The 20,816-nt window shown below is 36.2% G+C and overlaps 2 protein-coding genes across 3 annotated transcripts in view; one reads left to right on the top strand and one right to left on the bottom strand.

Annotated features, from left to right (window-relative positions):
- LOC127154752 (uncharacterized) overlaps positions 1–7,473 on the bottom strand; it is a 65,484-nt gene extending 58,011 nt beyond the window's left edge. Inside the window, exons 1-11 of the mRNA XM_051096524.1 lie at positions 7,360–7,473; positions 7,146–7,196; positions 6,790–6,938; positions 6,472–6,542; positions 6,027–6,193; positions 4,931–5,068; positions 4,662–4,839; positions 2,648–2,784; positions 2,454–2,557; positions 2,064–2,229; positions 1,757–1,942 (exon numbers count right to left, since the gene is read on the bottom strand). Coding sequence (XP_050952481.1) covers positions 1,757–1,942; positions 2,064–2,229; positions 2,454–2,557; positions 2,648–2,784; positions 4,662–4,839; positions 4,931–5,068; positions 6,027–6,074 — 957 coding nt within the window. The 5' untranslated portion in view covers positions 6,075–6,193; positions 6,472–6,542; positions 6,790–6,938; positions 7,146–7,196; positions 7,360–7,473. The remainder of the gene's footprint in view (positions 1–1,756; positions 1,943–2,063; positions 2,230–2,453; positions 2,558–2,647; positions 2,785–4,661; positions 4,840–4,930; positions 5,069–6,026; positions 6,194–6,471; positions 6,543–6,789; positions 6,939–7,145; positions 7,197–7,359) is intronic.
- Positions 7,474–10,856: 3,383 nt separating this feature from the next.
- Positions 10,857–19,503, top strand: zgc:153115 (uncharacterized protein LOC768186 homolog). 2 transcript variants are annotated; one of them, XM_051094124.1, is made up of 3 exons: positions 10,857–10,959; positions 11,036–11,672; positions 16,140–19,503. In XM_051094124.1, exons 2-3 carry the CDS (start codon positions 11,168–11,170, stop codon positions 16,418–16,420), a joined length of 786 nt encoding a protein of 261 aa, XP_050950081.1. In that variant the 5' UTR covers positions 10,857–10,959; positions 11,036–11,167; the 3' UTR covers positions 16,421–19,503. The 2 variants fall into 2 exon arrangements, with proteins under 2 accessions (XP_050950081.1, XP_050950074.1); XM_051094117.1 differs by having other exon boundaries at positions 10,886–11,672.
- The last annotated feature ends 1,313 nt before the right edge of the window (positions 19,504–20,816 follow it).

The raw sequence follows: 20,816 nt of genomic DNA, 5'->3' as shown, positions 1-20,816 counted from the left end.
GTTAGCAATGTGCTAAACATGTAAGCAATATGTTAAAACATGAAGGCAATGTGCTAAATCATCCTAGCTACATGTTCAAACGTAATTGTTAAAATATGCTAGCAGAGTGTTAAAACATGCTAGCAACATGCCATCAATGTGCTAAATCATGCTAGCAACATGGTAAAACACACTAGCAACATGATAATTCATGCTAAAATGTGCTGTCATGCTAGCAACATGCTAAGTCATGCTAACAATGTGCTAAAATATGCCAGTAATGTGTTAAATCATGTTAACAACATGTTAAAACATGCTAGCAATGTGGTAAATCATGTTAATAACATGTTAAAACATGCTAAAAATGTGCTAAGTCGTTCTAAGACCCATTAGTAATATGTTAAATCATGCTAGCAACATGCTAAAACATAATGTGTTAAACATGCTAATAACATGTTATTTCATGCTAAAATGTATTGTCATGCTACCAGCATGCTAAGTCATGCTAGCAATGTGCTAAAACATGTCAGCAATGTGTTAAATCATGTTAACAAAATGGTAAAACATGTTAGCAACATGTTAAAACATGCTAACAATGTGTTAAATCATGATAATAACATGTTAAAACATACTAACAATGTGCTACGTCATGCTAGTCTTAGGACACATTAGTAACATGAAAAATCATGCTTGCAAAATGCTAAAACATGCCACTTTAGCAACAAATTACAACATGTAGGCAATGTGCTAAATCATGCTAGCAACATGTTAAAACATAATGTGTTAAAATATGCTAACAAATTGTTAAAACATGCTAGCAAACTGTTAAAACATGCTAAAGCATACTAGCAACATGGAACAACACACTAGCAACATGTTAATTCATGCTAAAATGTGCTATATCATGCTGTTGACATGTAAATTTATGCTAGCAACATGCTAAGTCATATTAACAATGCGTTAAAACATGCTAGCAATGTGTTAAATCATGCTAGTGACATGCTAAAACGTGTTTGCAACATGCTAAAACGTGCTATGTTAGCAACATATTAAAACATGTAGGCAATGTGCTAATTCACGTTAACAATTTACTAAAATATGCCATTAATGTGTTAAATCAAGTTAGCAGCATGCTAAAACATGTTAGCATCATGTTAAAACATGCTAGCAATGTGTTAAACCATGTTAACAATCATGCTAACACTGTGACAAGTCATGCTAAGACACATTAGTAATATGCTAAATCATGCTAGAATCATGCTAAAACATGTTATGTTAGCAACATATTAAAACATATATAGGCAATGTGGTTACAACGTGTTAAAACATGCTGGCAACCCTGGTGAAAAAAACAGCATATGCTGGTAGGTAAGTTTTAATGCTGGGATGCTGGTTAGGTATGTTTTGATGCTGGTTTAAGCTGGTCCTTTGCTGGTTTATGCTGGTCCTTGAACAGCAACATGACTAGCTAAGGACCAGCATAAACCAACTAAGCATCCCAGCATCACAACATACCTACCAGCATATGCTGTTTTTTTCCACCAGGGAACATGTTAATTCATGCTAAAAAGTGTTATGTCATGCTATCAACATGCTATGTTATGCTAGCAATGTGCTAAAACCTCCAAACTTTTAAACAAGCCTTTGTCAAGCCAACATCTAAGTTTGTTTACAAACTTTACTCATCTAGTTAGTATTGAACCTTAAATAGTTCATTAGTTTGGTTGCGTAGGATACCTCCACTGTCTGATGGGTCATTGTCATGTTTCTACTGTACCTCTGTGATCTGTAAATGATCATCCACTTCACATCCTGCCTCAAGACTCTGCTTCAGAACATGGACAAACTGTTGGACTTCAGATATTTCAATACATGGACCCTGTTCCTGTTGACAAAGGCTGTGGACCAGTGAAGACACAACCAGTAGTGCTTTTGGTCGGATAAGGGGTATCTGCAGCAAAGCCTGGAGGAGAAAATACCAGCATATCCACATGACAACTTGGTCACACTCTGTATCACAGACAACTTTCACTTCTGTGTTATAAATAATTTCAATGAATTCATTGAACAGCTCAAAAACATACACTGAGGTGGCTAATCATGGATGAAGTAGGGTGGGAAGCAAAACTGATAGTATTAAGGAGAGGTAGAACATGTTCCTGGTCAACTTCTTTGTTGAGTATGAGGTCTGTAGTGACAAGGATGCAATCCTCAGTTCCACAGGCTGACAGAGTATCTACAAGGGGCTGCCTGCCATGACACCAAAATCAACATTACCATAATGCCATAATGCCATAATAACCATAATTACCATAATCCTCAAAAAAAGAGGATTTATTTTTGTAATACATAATGTTTATACCATTTTCTGTACTATGGTTTTATTACAGCATGCTATGAAGTATATATATGCACTAAACATCTTCTAGCATTATGCTATAATCAGTGTACTTAATAATTGTTAAGGGACCAACCAGTCATCTCTACATTTGAAGGAGGCCTCCTGCCACAAGTCTCTCAACTGATGGAATGACAAGGTTCTCAACTGCAGCACCAGATTCAGGAGAAGCTCTGATTGCTAAGATTTATGAATAAAAGTGAGAGAAACTTATCTTTTAAGTATCTTGAATAAAAAAAATCACTTTAATACTGTAAGCTGGTGCCTGACCTGTTGCTGATCTGAGAGGTGAGCACACAACCTCCTCACTGTGTTGGAAACCTCTTGAACTGATGGTCCACCATTTCTGCCTGATATTTGGCCTTCAGCCTCAAACACAATACTGGTCAAGTAATCGGTGTTCTGCCCTGAAATGACAGAGAAGATGATTACAATTATATTTTAGTTTCACATTTTAACGTTAGTAACCTTTTATATTTCAGCAATCAATTTAAAAAGAGTGGTGTTGTATATAATATCCAAATTTCATACTTACTGTAGGTAAAAGTAAAGAGAGGCTACCTTTATAGAAAACTGACCAAGCATAAAATCTAAAATTCTTGCAAAGTGGGTGAATGCATAAATTATTTTAGCAATACACTGGTTATTATTTTCATCAAATAACATATCTAGAATGATACAGAGCCCAGACACTTCTGATTTGGGTCTGTATGCAATCACCAGATAACTATTTAGATAACTATAGAGTCACATATCGCAAATCAACTTAATCATCATTTAATAATTCTTAAACAAAAAAATGTATTACATTAAGGACATAATTTTTATAATCTTTAGATTCCCAAATGGAGATCAATTGCACTTTTTATTATAGATTCAGATTCATGATTTGTAAAATGAATCATTTAGATCTCTGTTTGAACAAGTCTGAAAGATTCACAAGAACTGAATGATCAAAAGAGTCAGGTAACATGATTTGTTCATGAATTGGATGTTGCTATCCCTGAACAACATGTAGCTTACATTGCCTGCAGACTTTTTTGACACTTTGAAAGTTGTATTAAATTTGATCCATGAAAGTGTCAAGTGAAGTGTATCTGAGTAAAAAATATTAATTCTCTTGTTAAAAGGTGAACATACAGTTGCAATCAAAATTATTCAACCCCTCAGAAACTGCAGTACATTACAAATACAAGCCTTACTGAAGATCCAGGACTTTATAAAAATTGCATCTACAACAGTTTACTGGCATATTAAAAGTGACAATGTCAATATATAATGTAATGTTTTTGAGTTATAGGATTTTTAATAACACCGCTATGTCATAATTATTCAACCCCTATTTAACACTGCTGTCACTTATTTTTATGGCAGGGAACAAAATTGTCTTAAAACACAATTAAGCCTTTAGAAACTCTATTTAAAAAACAGAATTACATACATTTACATACATTACATACACAGTTTTTAGCTCATACATGTGCTGAAGCTGAGTAGCAAATATGGCAAAGTCAACAGAGCTCTCACAAGAGCTATAGAGAAGAAATAGTTTTACTATATTAGAAAGTCTGAGGCTACATGAAGATTTAAAAGGCATTAAAAGTCCCTAGAGACACAGCTGTCCGCCTTATTTCTTAGTTTAAAGTGTGTTGTACCAGAAAACCTTTAAGGTTATTGAATAAAAAAAGCACAATATCATAAAATATTTGATCAGAGCAACTGAGAAAAACCTGCAATGTACAGCCAAAGACTTGCAAGATGACCCGACGAAAGGAGGAAAAACATTTCAATGTAGTGTCTAAGAAGAACACTAGACAAGTATGACTTTCATGTTGAGGCATCTTGCCGAATACCACTCTTGACCAAGAAGAACAAAAAACGCTGACTTGAGTATGCTCAAATTTAATTGGATAGACCTGTGGAGTTATAGAATAATGTTTTATGGAGTGATGTGACCAAACTGAAACTTTTTGGACCTATTGATATTGAGCAGTATAAGCAGAAGCACACCATCTCCATCATCAAACATGGAGGTGGGCCAGTCCTGTTATGGAGTCGTTTTACTTTAGCAGGAAGTGGAAATCATGACAGTTTGAAGGACATCATGGATTCATTTAAGTATCAGGCCATTTTGGCAAGAATTATGATGCCTGAAGCTGAGGTCAAGGGAGTTGAATAACTTTGATTGCAAGTGGAAATATTTATACTCAATTAAAGCAGAACTGTAGCATTAAAAGAGTTACATGATCATTCTGGATTGACAACATCAAAATCTTAGGCTTACCCAAATCCAGTGGAATCACTTCAAGGGTTCTGAGGAGCGTTAGGCTTGAAACGGTTCTGGTTTCTGTTACTTCTAAGAGGCCTGGCAGGGGAACCAGTGACACTGTTTCTGTACAGTTGACCTTCTTCAGCATTGTTCCATCATAGAGCTGGACGCATACAAGGCCGGCGCTCACCGTCTAATCAAAATAAAGGGCAACTCAAACAAGACAATTCACACTGGGTCAGTTGCGTGAATGTTGGATGTAGTATACAAAAAGTGGGACCCACCATGCTGTCCTTCAGGGGGACAGAGTGCGTCCAAAACTGATCCATTCTGTCACTAAGGCACTGCTGGAGATTTCGGCTCTTCACCACTGATGGACCCCTCTGTTCATAAGAACTCATACATGTCCCATACACATCAGTCTGTAGAGAAATCATAACACAGTCTCATTAATATTATACTATTGTTCATACTAAATAGGGTGAGGGATTTAAATTCAGATTGAATTAAAAAACACTAAACTTCACAATTTATTTGTCATTAAATGCACATTCATTTCTCATATTTTTTAATTTATATCTTACAATTGCAACTTTACATTTTACAATGTAATTGTATATGTCACAGTTGAAACTATATCTCACAATTTACAACTTTATATCTTGCAGCTGTGACTTTATTTCTCATATTTATTACTTAATATCTCACTATTGGATTGGCATCTCTGAATTTATGCCATTTGTGCCATTATTTAAATTTACAAAAAACAACCCCACAGAATACTCTAGCAACCACAAAAGTTAGATTTTTAATATATTTGAAAAAAATAAAGTCTCTTATGCTTCCAAGGCTGAATTATTTGATAAAACATACAGTAGTAATATAATAAAATATTATTGCAATTAAAAAAACTGTTTTCTATTTAAATATATTTTAAAAAGTAATTTTATTCCTGTGATTTGCCCTGTCTTCAGTGTCATGATCCTTCAAAATTCATTCTAATATGCTGATTTGCTGGTCAAGTAACATTTCTTATTGTTAACTATGAAAAAAAAACAAAAAAAAAAACAGTTGGGCTAATATTTCATGCCAATTTTTTTAATTGAATTCTTTGATGAATAGAAAATTATTTGAAATAGAAATCTTTTGTAACATTATAAATGATCAATTTAATGCATCCTTTCTGACCTGAGTTAAAAAAAAAAAAAATTCTTATAGACCCTAAAAGGTATTGCATTGCTTTAAATTACCACCTGATTATTTTTTTTAACAAACTCAACATTTATACCTCAAATACATTTAAAAAATGAGCTTATGATTTTTTATATAAAAGTAGGCCTGTACAAACAAGCGTGATGAGTGAGTTACAGTTCTTCTCACCTCTCTCACTGTCTCCCTGGCTCGTCCCGAGTGAGAGGTCTGGAACATGCTCAGAATGGACCTCTTGATGTTGAGGGTCCACACCTGCTCAGCCTCCTGTGGGCAGAGCTTTGTGACCTTTCCCCCCCTCGAGCCAGAACCGCAGGGGGTTCTTCTCCAATGACTCTCTGAGAAATCAAAACACCAGATGGACCTTCAACCTCTTAACACTCGTCACAGACTAGTTCTCTACAGCAGCAATAGTGTGTGATTACACCCAATGATGTGGTATCAGCTAAAATATAATGTTTTTTAAAATGTTTGTCATTACACAATTAATACCAACCCCTTTGAACCAGGTATAAAATGACACGCAATTTATTAGCAATAATTGGATGCAAACACAAAAAAGGTCTTGTTAAAAGAGTGTGAATGAGTATAGCACATCAAAAGAAGTTTAAATTACCTTATGTTCTTCAAGCGTAGCACAGAATTGTCTCTTTTTGATGAGCTCTGCTTTATTTGTATGTTCCTTAGCTACATACAAATAAACAAAACAAATATGAATTAAATTAAACATGATTGCAAAGCTGAAAAATGTAGGGTTTAGGCATACTGGCTACTATTTTATAAAACTGAAACAAATGCCTCAATTTTAATCTCAATGGTGTTATTATATTATGCTTGTTAAGAAAAACGTTGCATCGTAAAGCAAGAGAAGCTATATTAATATGGATGACAAAATTATTACATAACACAGAATGACTGATAGAACAGAATGTACCTTTAATATAATTTCTGGACATCCTGGTCGAACATCAATGTCAACAACACAGTCCAAAGCTAACTGACTGCCTCCTGATGAAGGACCTTTCCAGGCACTGGTTATGGTTGTACTGTATCTATACGTGTGCCTTTGCCCTTTCTGCACATCTGTAAACATAAGACAAATATATATTGAGATAAATTGAACAAAACTTCAATTTGGAGACAAGTAAATAATGTTTTATGTAATGCTTCACATGCACACATTTACGTAGTTATTTAGATAATCATATTTGTGTGGAATATCTATATAAATATGTGTGGATGAATAGCAAAAGCATGATAAATGTATATAAAACATGTATATACTCTTACCAGGGCAAGCAGACTTGCAAAGTTGATCTTGGTGCAGTTTGTGGCAGTCAGCTTGTAAAAAAAATTAAGAGGTTAAAAACCGTTTTGACTGTAGAAATACTAACATTTACAGAAAACTTTGTACAGAAACGAACAATTACTAGCCTTGCAAAATATTTAGAATTCTATATTTTCTCTTAATAATCAAAGGAAGAATATGATATTAAACACTTACCACTTAAAAAGATAAGCAACATAATTAAACAGAGATCTTGGAGCACTAGACAAACCGGAGACATAGCCATAAGTGATTGGATTCAAAGTAATACCCTGCAATTCATAGGAGAGACCATTACTAGGAAAGCATAAGCACATAAGTGAATGGATAGATGTTGAGTTAAGCCTTTGTAAAAACCCACTGGACACTCAGACACCAATCAGAGGATAGATGCCCACCAGGGGACCATCCAGCTAACAAAATCTCGCAGCATACCGATGGACATCTTGAACTGAGCCTCTGCCTTCTCATAACATGCTCACGAATTTGCAAGACTTTGTCAGAAACTTTGTCAGTGTAACTTCTTTTATAACAATTGCATCACATTTGTAATTTTAAATCTTCCAATATGCTTTATTCACTTCCATTGTAAGTTTACTTTTTTTTAGCAAGTAAAAGGCCTTTTAGTACACGTTTCTTGCTGTGAAATCTTCAATTTTAAGAGTAACTTCTATATTTTTAGTGTAATTTCAAGATAAACACTTACTGGACTGATGGAAGAAACTTTACTTGATTATCCATATATAATTTTTTTCCATGTTAAAACGTAAGTATCAGATGCACTATCAGTCAAAAGTATTTGAACAGTAAGAGTTTTAATGTTTTAAAAGAAGACTCTTCTGCATTTATTTGATCCAAAATACAGTCAAATCAGTTATATTTTGATTGTTTTTACTATTTAAAATAACTCTTTCTATTTGAATATATTTTAGAATGTAATTTCTGTTATCAAAGCTAAATTTTCAGCATCATTACTCCAGTCTTCAGTGTCACATGATCATTCAAAAATCATTCTAGCATGCTGATTTGCTGTTCAAAAAAACATTTTAATTATTAATATTATCAATATTTAAAATGTTGAGTACATTTCCTATTTTTTTAGGATTCTTTGATGAATAGAAAGATCCAAAAATCAGCATTTATCTGAAATAAAAGGCTTTTGAAACATTATACACTATACCACTCAAAAACTTGGAGTCAGTATATTTTTTTTCTTGGGAAATGAAATTATAGAAGCTAATACTTTTATTTTGCAAGGATACTTTAAATTGATCAAAAGTGATGATAAAGATTTATAATATTGAAAAATATTTATATTTCAGATAAATGCTGATTTATATCATTTCATATAGTTAATTAATATCACACGAAGAGTTCCTTTTTTTGCAAAAATCACAAATATGATATTGATTTTATACAACAGCTAAATAAACTAGAAGTTAATATTAAGAGACTTACGTTTTAGACACCATATTGCCTATTTTTGCTCTATTTCGCCAACAACAACAAAAAAATCATTCTAAACACAGCCACAGCACTGTTTTGCGTCTCTAAACAACATCACAGTGTTTTGTTCAAATGATTCGGTTCAATCGCAATGACTCACTTATTAACTGTGACTTACTGACACCTACTGGCGATTGTAATTTGACATTTAAAGTACCTTTTCATTTTTTTAAAAATAATTTTAAATATCAGCATTCAACGTTTTAGGATTAAAATATTAAAACATTTTTCATGCATTTGTAACTGCAGGTTAAATGCATTCATGTCCTGCATTAAACAGTGGGTAAATACATAAATGCAAATTCAGATGCAGCGTTTGTGTTTCCTCTATATTGAAAAGATGAATTTTGTTGATAATGATTTTATTTGTGGGATAACAGCCTAAAATGTCTTATTAAATGGCTTTGACACAATTCGAACACTGTATTTATATCTTTAGTTTTAATTACTGTTCTTTACTGCATCTTTCCTTTACATTTCATCATGCTTTGGGCCATATAAATATAATCAACTGCACAAAATATCATATTTTTGCTCAGTTAGGGCCTCTGTATAAAATAGAGGTGTTTTTTCCTCCCATCCCTGAGTATGAGCGCCTTATTATCCTATATCATACTACGTGAGCCATGAAGAGTTTGTTGAGTATCATACTTTTTAGATGAGTATGATCCATTTACTTTTGTGCTTATGCTTTCTTAGTAATGGTCACTCCTATGAAGTGCAGGACATTGCTTTGAATCTAATCACTAATGGCAAATTTTTTTGTTTATTTGACTAATATCTCATATGTCAGGTTTTACAGGGTTAAATCCTTAAGTATTAGTGACAGTACGTATAAACAGAGTCTATACATTGAGGATGTTTGAGGAAAAGAAAGGCTTGTCTGCACTCTCAAGTACATTTTACTGGCACCATCTGCTGGGCTGTGCAGTTAAGGTTGCCTAGATGTAAAACAAAAACCTTTTGAGTGCAAGTGCAGAAATAATTTTCTTAATCAGTATCTTTTTCTTGTTTTGCAGAAGAAAAAAAAACCTAGACATTCCCAAAACAAAAAAATGTTGACTTATAGATATTACAGAATCCAGTATGTGTGTTATGCACCGTGAATAACGCACAGAACACACACATGAAGCAATTATGCAACCATTATGTTCTCTGACCTACTAATACTACATTCCATTATTCCTTTCATTTCTCCACAGCACTTCCTATTTTTCCACTGCACCTTTAAGTAATATGTTGGTCAAAAAAAGGGAGGAGGTCATCATGCATGATTCACGGCATCTGTTGGAGCTTTTAGGTTGCCCTACTTTACATTTAGTGACTGTATATCGCGTGATCCTACTGTGTTTTTGCATGACTTGTTTTCTGTAAAATACTCTGACGCCAGACTCCATCTGGTCTTTGGAGGAACGATTAAAAGCTTGTATTGATGACCTTGGTCTAATCTAAATTCATTGTGCACCAGTTTTTGGATAGTGGATTTATATTTTAGGATTAGACTGCAACTTCATGAGAGATGGGGTGTAAATGGGGCGTGTCGTGACAAGCCCCTATCTTTAGCGTAAACTGAAAAGAAAGAGAGAGAGGAAAAAAACAAGAAACAGACCAAACACTGAATTCCATTAACACTAAGCACTGCAACCTTCTAGATGAGGGCTGGTTTGTCTTGTAGATTAGGTACCTATGAACATATTAAGAAGTAGCTTATGTCGTCACCAACTGATAAGAATTCATTTAAGTAGTTATGTTATTATTCCAGTCATATCTTTCACTCCACAAAGGTCATTATTGGAAGCAAACTGTACTCTGATTAGATTTTTTTTTTCCACAGTCATTTAGCTTACTATTAAATGGTCTATGGTCCACGCCCGTATTGCGCGTCAGTTCACCACGTCACTTGGTGCGTGTTTGTCTTTTGGCGAAATTACGAATCGTACTACGGCAAGGTTATTGTATGCATATCAATTAAGTCGTGAAGTTGCTTGGTAACCTTCCTGGAGCGTCCTGTCACGCATTATAATTGATATTCATGAGCTCGACGTGATTCGTTTATTCGCCTGCTGAGCAGCCTTTCAGCCAATCCGTGGAGGCTACTGGGAGAACGGCGCGTTACGTAATGAATATTCATGAGCCAAGCCTTCTTCGTAGTAGGATTACTAAACTCGCTACCGGGGGCGTGGCGTGGGCTTTGCCGGTTCTAGCAGCAGACACAATGAAACGAGGGGCAATGTAGGACACCACGTTGGGGCTTGAAACGCAGACACGCCGGTAGCGTATTATTTTTTAACTTGTTTTTTATTTTTTTAATCGTTTATTTCATTTGTTTCGTTTGTGTTTACTATAGATAGATAGCAGAGGCCGCTGCTGATGAGAAAAAACAACGAGTTGAAAGTCTTTGGAGAAGAACCGAACGGGCTCAGGAAACGAGGCTCTCCATCATAACTTTTGCTTTGTCGTTAAACGCAGTCGCGATAAAATGTCGTTCGCTTATTCGGATTATCTGGCCGCCGAGTGTCTGGTGTCGATATCCAGCGGTCCCGTCCTCCATCGACCCACCCCGGTGTCTGGTGCGGCTCAGGGCCCTCCTCAGGGCCTTCCTGCCGGGGAACCAGACGGGTCGAGCGAGGACAGGGAGGTGCGGGAGACGCTCCGGTTAGAGGGGGCCAACATGATGACGGTGGCGGAGATCCTCACCGACCTACATGGCAAGTTTCGTCCTATGTCGGCCTACTCCGAAAGCAGCAACTCGTCATGCGGAGAGAGCGGCTACACCACGTTGTCTGACTCCACCACCCCAACGCCGACCATGACCCCCTCTGCCACCCCTGTCCCGGGACAGTACAACAACACCCCTCAGCAGATTTGGGGAGGAGGGGGCGCACCCCGGTCCCCCACCAAGCGTCACCCTTGTACTTTCGACGGGTGTGACAGGGTGTACGGCAAATCATCCCACCTGAAAGCGCACATCAGGACCCACACAGGTAAGCACATGGGAGGGGGTGGTCGTTAATACTGCAGATATCATTTGTATTCATTCGTATGTACATACAGAGTGCAGTATAAGTACTCTTTATATATACGCATTTGTAAATACGGACAGTATGAAATATAGTTTTACAAACTGCGTGTACTGGTTTCAGATTTCACCGTTAGATAAGCACATTATGGAAGGTTTTAATCATCGCCTCTGTTTTATTATAGTTCTCGGTTAGAGTAGCCTAACTTTTAATTATCGGTCGTATGTTTGTTGACTGTCGTCAGGGGCTCCTTCTGTCAGCTCTAGCCAACGGCTCAGAATAGAGATATTAAAAAGTGAATTTGTGGATAATAATGTAATTCACTACTCGTTAGTTGAACAAAAGAGTGGAAAACTCCCAACTGTGGCCTCCAAACAAAGAAAGTTTATGAACAAAGGAAGGAGCGCGTGAGGGAGGACCGAGTATAGTAGTGTAGTGACGAACCTTATATTTGCATATGAACGGCGCTCGGGCACGGAATGCTCGTGTGCGCGCAGGTTCCCATTTAAATGCACGTTGTGTTATTTGACTAAAGCTAAAAGAGCTATTTAGGCCACACACCTGGCCTCTCTTCATGAGGGGTTCACAAATGCTCTATTACCAATTGGATTTGTTCATGAATTGAAACGTAATTTGGAGAAAAGGTAATAGCTTGCATGGCAAGCAAAACTAGTACTAGTATTACACTAGTACACTACACGAAGAAAGCTTTAGTACAGTATACTAATGATATACTAGTACACTGATAAACATTAGTGTAGTAGTTAGTACACTCACATCATCTAGTACCTTGCAAATTAAAGGCTAGTGCACTAATGAAACACTAGAGGTGCATTCCATTCAACCGTAATAAGTGCCCTGTGAAGTTAACTTCATAGGGTATTCTGTCATTTTAGGTGAGTATCCAATCTGAAAAGAAGATACTGTGTGCATCCCACAGTTACAAACCACATCTCTACAAGTTATGCACATTACTACAAAATACACCTCTTTGTAAAAAAAAAAAGCATATGTGTAATTGGCTTTCAATCTTTACATTTTATGTTTTGTGTATAAAATGTTTGTAAAGCCAAATTATATTGCTTTACAAAATAATGACTATTAATGAAACATACAATAAATTATTCACTCAAATAAATACGCTATGATAATTGACCCTTGTTTGACAGGTGATCTGATCAATCATAACACCGAATCCACCATTCTGTCCAACGAACAAATCAGACAGGAGAGTAGATTAACTTCGGTGGACTTGAACTTGAAAAATTGTGTACTGATGTTTTTTTCGTGTTGAAATAAAATACGTTCTGATGTTCATTCATGTTTTTTTTCATGCTTTAAGTAATGCAGAAGGGATGATCGGTTCACATGTCGATTGTTCTAGTAAGGCAATACAGTGATCTGTCACAACACATTAAAGAGCCACAAAACAGTATTTATTGTTGGAATTTCTTAAATTACAACATTTCAAAGCCGAGACCTTGTTTTATACCAGAAATAACCTGCTCGGTCTTGACTGTCGGTATGTTGTCAGTTTCTCTTTGCTCTGCAATGTATTTTTCATTGCGAGAGAACATGATGTGTAGTGTGAGAGCGGCATTGTTTGTCGGACATAGCAACAGTAACTTAGGAGGGCGGGTTTTTGGGAAGGATTAATTATATCTACGAAACCTATCCTCAACCCTTACCGTTCCCCATAAAATCAAAATCGAAGTTTTTTTGGCATTTAGAATATATGAATATGTTAGCCTTAAGATTACACAGAATGCTATATTTTATTGCAATATGGATGAGATTGTGGCTGTCATACACTGTCAAATGCAGCTTTACCAAGCTCAACGGCTCTGGCCTAAGATAATATAAACAACATGCTATTGGTTATTAAAAAAGGGGGTGGGGCTGAATAACTAGAATAACGCAGGATGCGTTTCAAAGCACTTCAGTGGACCTTTAAATAAATGTAAAAATGACTTTTAAAAAAAATATTATTACTTTTAAACTGAAAAACAAAAAACAAAGAAACAACCAAAATATGTTTTGTAATTTTTGGCATATGATAGGTATGTCATAACAGGGTGGCAATTGTGTAGCTATGTCACATTGCAGCAGTACATGCGACAATGTGAATCCAGAGGGAGGGGCTCTGATGATCATTCCTTAATTGGTTGTTTCATTATAGGGGGTGTAACTTGTAGGGGTGCGGTTCAAAGTATTTCGGGATGCCGTCGGATACTTCTGAATTTGAAGGGAGCATACATGTTCAGTTTGAAGGACACTGGCAATGGCATAGAAAAGCCAGGTACACTAACACATAATTTCACAGGAAGTGGAGAGTGGAGAAATTTACCCACGCATCCCTTTAGCACTGAAAAAGTTGGGATAAAATAAAGGCGAGTTGAGGCACCAGCATTATTATTGAGTTTAATTAGTCCCACATGTGGGATATAAAGTGCACAAGAGGCAACATTTAATGTAACTATCGTGATTATGGACAAAAGACAAAAACATTGTCTTGTTGTCATGTTAAACATTGGAACAGACCATTACTGCTCAGTTTAGCACTTTAAAATATGACCATTTATTTTAGTTAAATTAATAATACATTTAAAATTATGTAAATTGAAATGTTATATACACATGTATATTACATGAACGTATGGTAATTTGTATTTATTTACAGAAGTATTTATGTCGTCTTACCTCAAACGCCTCCAACACGTGCGACTCAAGTTTCATTTGTGTGTGACGATGAAAGGTGTTCTGAATGACACATTTTGTCAAGTAACGTGGACTTCAAAGACATCCAGTGCTCAGGGAGCAGTGAACACTTCATAGGGTCCTTGTTAATTGGAACACAGCTTAAAACACAAAAGCTGTGTTCCAAAGGACATACCATATGTGATCCTGGAACACAAAACAAGTCATAAGGGTAAATATTTTTTAAATTAAAATTTGTGGATAAATAAGCTTTCCATTGATGTATGGTTTGTTAGGATAGGGCAATATTTGGCCAAGATACAACTATTTAAAAACTGAAATCTGAGGATGCAAAAAAATAAAAATATTGTGAAAATCACCTTTGAAGTTGGCCAAATGAAGTTCTTAGCAATGCATATTCAAAAATGCACTAATCAAAAATTAAGTTTTAATTTATTTATGGTAGGAAATTGACCAAATATCTTCATGGAACTTGAAATTTATCCTTATCCTAATGTTTTTTGGCATAAAAGAAAAATCTGTTATTTTGACCCATACAATGTATTTTTTTGCTATTGCTACAAATATAGCCGTGCTGCTTACGACTGGTTTTGTGGTCCAGGGTCACACATGCTGTGCACTTATGCTATACACTATATACTTGACTGTCCAGTTTATGAATTTATAAGGTTGTTTTGTCATCCAACAACACAATCTCATTGCCCTTGCCCTCCAGTCATTCCTCCTCCCTTAACTTCATTTTTTTTTTTCAGTGTGAAACACTACACACACCATTTATACTACAAGATAGCATAGAAATTGAGAAGTCTGCAAATTCAGATGCACCTAAAGAAACCACTTGTATAGTGGTATACTTTTTTATTACACTGAAAAAAACACCTTGTACGTTGTGTAGTAGCTATTAGGCCTGCCCTCGACATAAGATTTTTCTGGTCAACTAGTAGTCGCACATTTATTAATAAACCATATAAATCATAATAATGAGCCTTTAATTGCCACACTGTACCGGCAGATATAATAATGAATGTGTCTGGGAAAAACAGCAAGGAGACATTTATATAACATTTCAGTAATTTAATAATAAACTAGCGCTTTGTTTGTTTTCGGCTTGAAGATGAATTCTGCGCCACTGATTCGTCATCTCTGCAGTAGTGATGCGCCTGTATACGCATGTTTTATACGGATTGCATAATGTGAGAATATTTGTTTTCTGTTTGAATTGGTAAATTTTGAAAGGAGATATTTTACTCTATAGCTATATTTTTTGTAAGGCAAGTATACACGGAGTTTCGAAGTTTCGCACTCAAGTTAACAGAGACCGAGATGGCAGAAAGTGCATTGTGTTTGCTTTATTTTACAAAAGCGCAACATTTCATTGTTACTGTGAGTGCACACAACTAAACATAGAGTTTTTACAGATTTGAAAGATGTATTAGTTTTATTTGTATGAGCAAAAATAGAGTATTTTAAGAGCAAGTGACCACACCAGCGCCTACTATTCAGCTTTCACACTCCACAGATACTTGAATAGCGCACATTTTTATATACTATGCTAATGAACCCCTGGAACAATGCTTAGTATGCTTAGTTTCATCAGTCAGTATGCTTTATATCTAAAATGGTGGATAGTCCAGGTGCCAAGCCTTTGCAGACTTTATAGTGCACTATTAGTTTTGTCTAATAAGTTGTGGATCGTGCCTGTTTTCTGTCTAGGTGAGAGGCCCTTTCCGTGCACTTGGCCCGACTGCGAAAAGAAGTTTGCCCGTTCCGACGAGTTGGCCCGACACCTGCGTACACACACCGGCGAGAAGCGCTTCCTGTGCCCGCTCTGTGACAAGCGTTTCATGCGCAGCGACCACCTCATCAAGCATGCCCGCCGACACCCCAACTTCCACCCCTCCATGATCAACCGCAAGGGTTCGGCTCAGGGATCCGCTCCGACCCAGTCCTCCACCGCCACCACCTCCTCAGAGTATGCCAGCACTGCCGTGTAAACGCCCCCTCACCGGGACTCCTGCCTTCTGCACTGTGACCACCGTCTCTGTCGGACACTGCAGCTTGACTCGATCGCCGTGCATGCTGGGATCCTTTTAAGCTCAGTCCTCACATCCACAGGCCAAAAATGAAGAACTTCACCACGTCTTCCTCCGAAACCCCTTCGCCCAAATAGTGGCGACCAAAACGGGCGAAAGGGACACAAACGCTCAAGCACATTCCCGAGTCACGATTAAACGGTCACATGACCGACAAGTGATGCCGAACGCAGAATTGCTCTTAAATCGGTTGCTTTTGGTGGAGTAGAGTCTAAAAATTGTGTAAAACACTGTTTTGGATGCATGCGATTAAAATGGCCACCAGCGGTAGCACAATATTTTTCATCGGTCATCTTGGTGTATCACTTGTCAGCCATGTTTTAGAATCTCCGAAAGGATGCGTCACAATTTGAGGGAAAGTTTACTTGATCTTTGTTTTTTAGTCGTTCCATCATCAGAAATTTCACAAACCTGTCTTTTTGTATAGCCAGAATGGCAAACCCTCTCTGGTTTTGCATGTACACACATGCTGTATGACACAATAACCAGAATTAAGTATTTGTGCGTTGCTCATGAAATCGTCACGTGCAGTGACCTTATGCATTCTTAAACCTCTTTGGCTTTGCTAAAACCTTCAAGTTGTGATGTCAAGATGAATATGATTCTTGACAACATTTGAAACCAAACAATTGAACCGAATCGGCCAGTGCGTTTCTTCTGAGTTGAAACACTGCCTGTAATGCCGCATTTCCACATAGCTTTCCCTACTGAAATCGTAATAAGTTATTGTCATCTTAATTTACTTTTGTGCCTATTTCCTTTTGTTTTTTTTGTTAGTAGTATCAGCATGGCAACTGAAATAGTCATTTTTTTTATTATTATTATTATTAATTAAGTAATATTATTAGACCATGCATTTATTATTATTATTATTATTATTATTATTATTTTCCGCTTGGAGGAACTTTTTTGTTTGTCCATGTAATGTTGACATGTTGGTACATGTAGCAATGTGTTTAATAGTAATGTGGATACGTGTAGATAAATATCTATGCTTGCAGCTTCAGTGGTAAAGATGTTATTATATGAACTACTAGAAGTAATACACCTTATATTAGGGGTGACAGTACACGCTTGAATAGAATAGTGCTGCTTGTGTGAATGTTTGCGCGTCGCGTTCGTGTGTGTGTGTATTCACGCGGGAGAGCCACTGAGAAACGATCTCTCTCAAACTGTCCCGCCTGTGGACCTCCTACAACTATCTCAGAGAACAAAAAACACATCAGGAAACTCAAAAAGCCTTAAAATCCTTTGACTTGTTTTGCACCATTGTTTACTGTCGAATATTTTCTACAGGTATGCCGTCAGGCGTCGTTCTTCTCGACTAAAGAAATACACATGCAATATTGCACTTTTTTCTTACTGGTATTGTCAGTGATGCTAGTCGTCTGCTAGTGTGATGGGTTTCACTGTATAGATGCTACTGCATAGTGCTCAACTAAACGAACACTGTGGAAGGAGATAAAGACCTGTCACAATAAATCAATACATTCGTCAAATGTGCACCTTCGTCTGAGTGCTTAAACCAGTGTGAGGAAAATGGACTTGATTTTTGTGAACTTCTCACTTTCATTTGTATTTCGCTTTACATTTGGAGTGTAACGGATACGAAAGATCTGCTTGCAGTTCGTCTGGTCTCAAAACTACAGCTGTTTTTAATGGTTCGTCATACCATTTCCTAATCATGCAATATTCAGAGCGCTTTAAGTAACTGCTGGCAGTAACCTGAAGCGTGATGACAACTGATAAGTTCTCAAACACAATAACAAACCAAACCTGAACAGTATATAAGACTCTGTTTGTTTTGTAGCTCATTAAATGATGTGTTCCTTTCAATTCTTGTATGTCTGGCCGGGATTTTCGTCTTTTTTTGTGTGTGTGTGTGTCGTTTTTAGTGGTTGTTTTCCTGTAGCGAGTCGTCTGTGGATCTGTTGACCGTTGACGGCATCAATGGTACACTGTGTTGGGCTGCGGTGGGCTTTGTGTGCGATTCTCGACAGACTGAGACCTTTGTGATTGCGTCTTTTGATTTTCACTCACAATGCCCTCTTTTAGCGATCCGGATTCAACTTTGCATTTGATATCCCTCCCATTGTACCCAAACACGTTTGCAGCTAGTACTCTGGACAGCCATCACAAACCACTGGATCAAGTCTTGATTTTTATATTTTTGTGTGTTTTGTGGTCTTTGATTTCGGTTATTATCTTTTGTATTTGGTTTGATGTACTGGAAAGTCTTGTTTTCTTATGCTTTGTATTGGTTTACATACTGTAGATGTCTATAAACATAGCTTTCTAGATAGCTTAGCAATCGTATAGCTGAGAAAATGCGTATTCCATAGTTCCTTTGGGAGAAATGCTGCATCATTTGCTGTGTTTGAGGCATCCGACCTCTGCGGGTCAAACTCAAGCGAACTGAGATGTGTGTGTGAGTGTGGCTGCTTTTAATCATGATGCTAGATTGGGAATATGTAGAGTGACGACTTTATTTTGAGAACTGCTTTGTTGCTTGGCGTACAATCTAGATCTTGTCCATCAGTTTTGACACACTAAAATGATTATGCACTGATTGGCGGATTGTCTGTAGCTATCACACTACAGGATGTCTAATGAGATCTCCTGAGGTCTCAGTCTACGGCCACGTCTCATATCAGTGAACCGATGGGTTTTGTCAATACAAAAGCTTCCATGTATCTCCTCAGGTGATAAAACGTAATGCTGAAAACCTCTGTCCTTCATGAGCGGGACCTAATGTTAAGCGTTCTTTTCATTTGCTTTGTTTTGCATTATTCTGCGATTTGTTTTTATTTATTACATGCTTTTGTTTTGGTGTGCTTGAAAATATCTTTTTTTTTTTTTTCAGTACTTTATTTTATGGTATGAGACTTGATTAATATTTTGATTTGATTCATTGTTTGCCTCCAGCAAAAACAAACTAAACCTTCCAGTGCTTTTTAAATAATAAATAAATGGATTAAGAATTATTTTGTGTTTTGGTGTTTATTACTTTTATATGAGAATACTTAAATGTTTTGTGATTGTTATAGTTTTCTTTAACTCATCATATCATTAATTATTGTGTAAGATTAAATACATAAAGACATTACATTTTATCAAACAGTGTCTTGCACCGTAACATTTTTACAATTCTTCAACAGGGTAATTCTGCGTCAATTCAACCAGAGGTCCCTGGCTCAAACTTTTGATTTTGCTTATATATTTTCTGAAAAAAAGAGACCTGTATAGTGATGAAAGCCGAAGTATTAAATGTCATGGATGAATATTTGTTGAGTAATCCACTATTTTGTAGAGGGAGGTCAAATAGAAATTTTCAGCTGAGATTCAGAGCCAAATTACAATAGGGGTACAAAATTCTTTTAGAAAGATGCCAGCACCATAATGTTATTTTTACACAGAGATTGGTAAGTCTGTTAGTAGAATCGGTTGACTTTAGCAATCTTTGTTGCATTATGTGGCAGTGGTGACCGTTCAAAAATGGGGAAACTGCACTTTTTTTTTTTACAGAAATTAGTTTGTATTTCTTTAACTCGAGTATATCTTATTGCCCTTTTCAATACTGGGTCTTAACAAACTTAAGATAAGTAGCACTTTTGCATACAAAGTGACAAACATTTAGTTTTCAACCACTGAAAATGGGTAATATTCAACAACCTGGACAATGAGGTCCTCATATCTCTGGGACTGAACAATGTAGGGCCTTGAAATTGAAAATTCCAAAAAAAAAGTTTATTAAGAACTAGAATCTAAAATCATATACATCTCTAGTTTCAATGTTATTTGTTCTAAAGACATTCTTCTTTGAAAAGAAGTACACTGTAAAAAACAATTTGTTGAGTCAACTTCAAATAATTTGTATCCTGGCTGCCTTAAAAGTTCAATCAACTCAAAATCAACTCTTTTTAAGTTCAGTCAAATCAACAAAAGTTTATTCAACTTGAAATGTTAAATTATACTAAGTGACAACTTAGATATTTGAGTTGAATCAACTAAAAATTTTAAGGCAGCTGGGTTACCCATCTGTTAAGTTTAGCAAACACAAATATCTAAGTTATTACTTAGTACAACTTAACATTCCAAGTTGACTAAACTTATTTTAGTTAACTGAACTTAAAATTTTAAGGCAGCAGGGTAACAAATTATTTTTAGCTGACTCAACAAATTATGCTTTTTATTTTTTTTACAGTGTATCATATTTTTGCAAAGTGACCCACATTTGATTTTTGACCACTGAAAATGTGTACAATTTAATGATTTACTGCTGGAGCCATTTTGAAAT

The sequence above is a fragment of the Labeo rohita genome, chromosome 2 (assembly GCF_022985175.1).
Source record: "Labeo rohita strain BAU-BD-2019 chromosome 2, IGBB_LRoh.1.0, whole genome shotgun sequence".
Taxonomy (NCBI): Eukaryota; Metazoa; Chordata; class Actinopteri; order Cypriniformes; family Cyprinidae; genus Labeo; species Labeo rohita.
Note: the sequence above shows the minus strand (reverse complement) of the source record. Positions and strands in the feature narration are given on the sequence as shown.

Excerpts from the sequence above, each read along its gene's own strand:
- zgc:153115 (XM_051094124.1), top strand. The coding sequence starts at position 11,168 with ATGTCGTTCGCTTATTCGGATTATCTGGCCGCCGAGTGTCTGGTGTCG. Across the intron at positions 11,673-16,139 it reads GCACATCAGGACCCACACAG|GTGAGAGGCCCTTTCCGTGC; the intron begins GTAAGCACATGG and ends TTTTCTGTCTAG.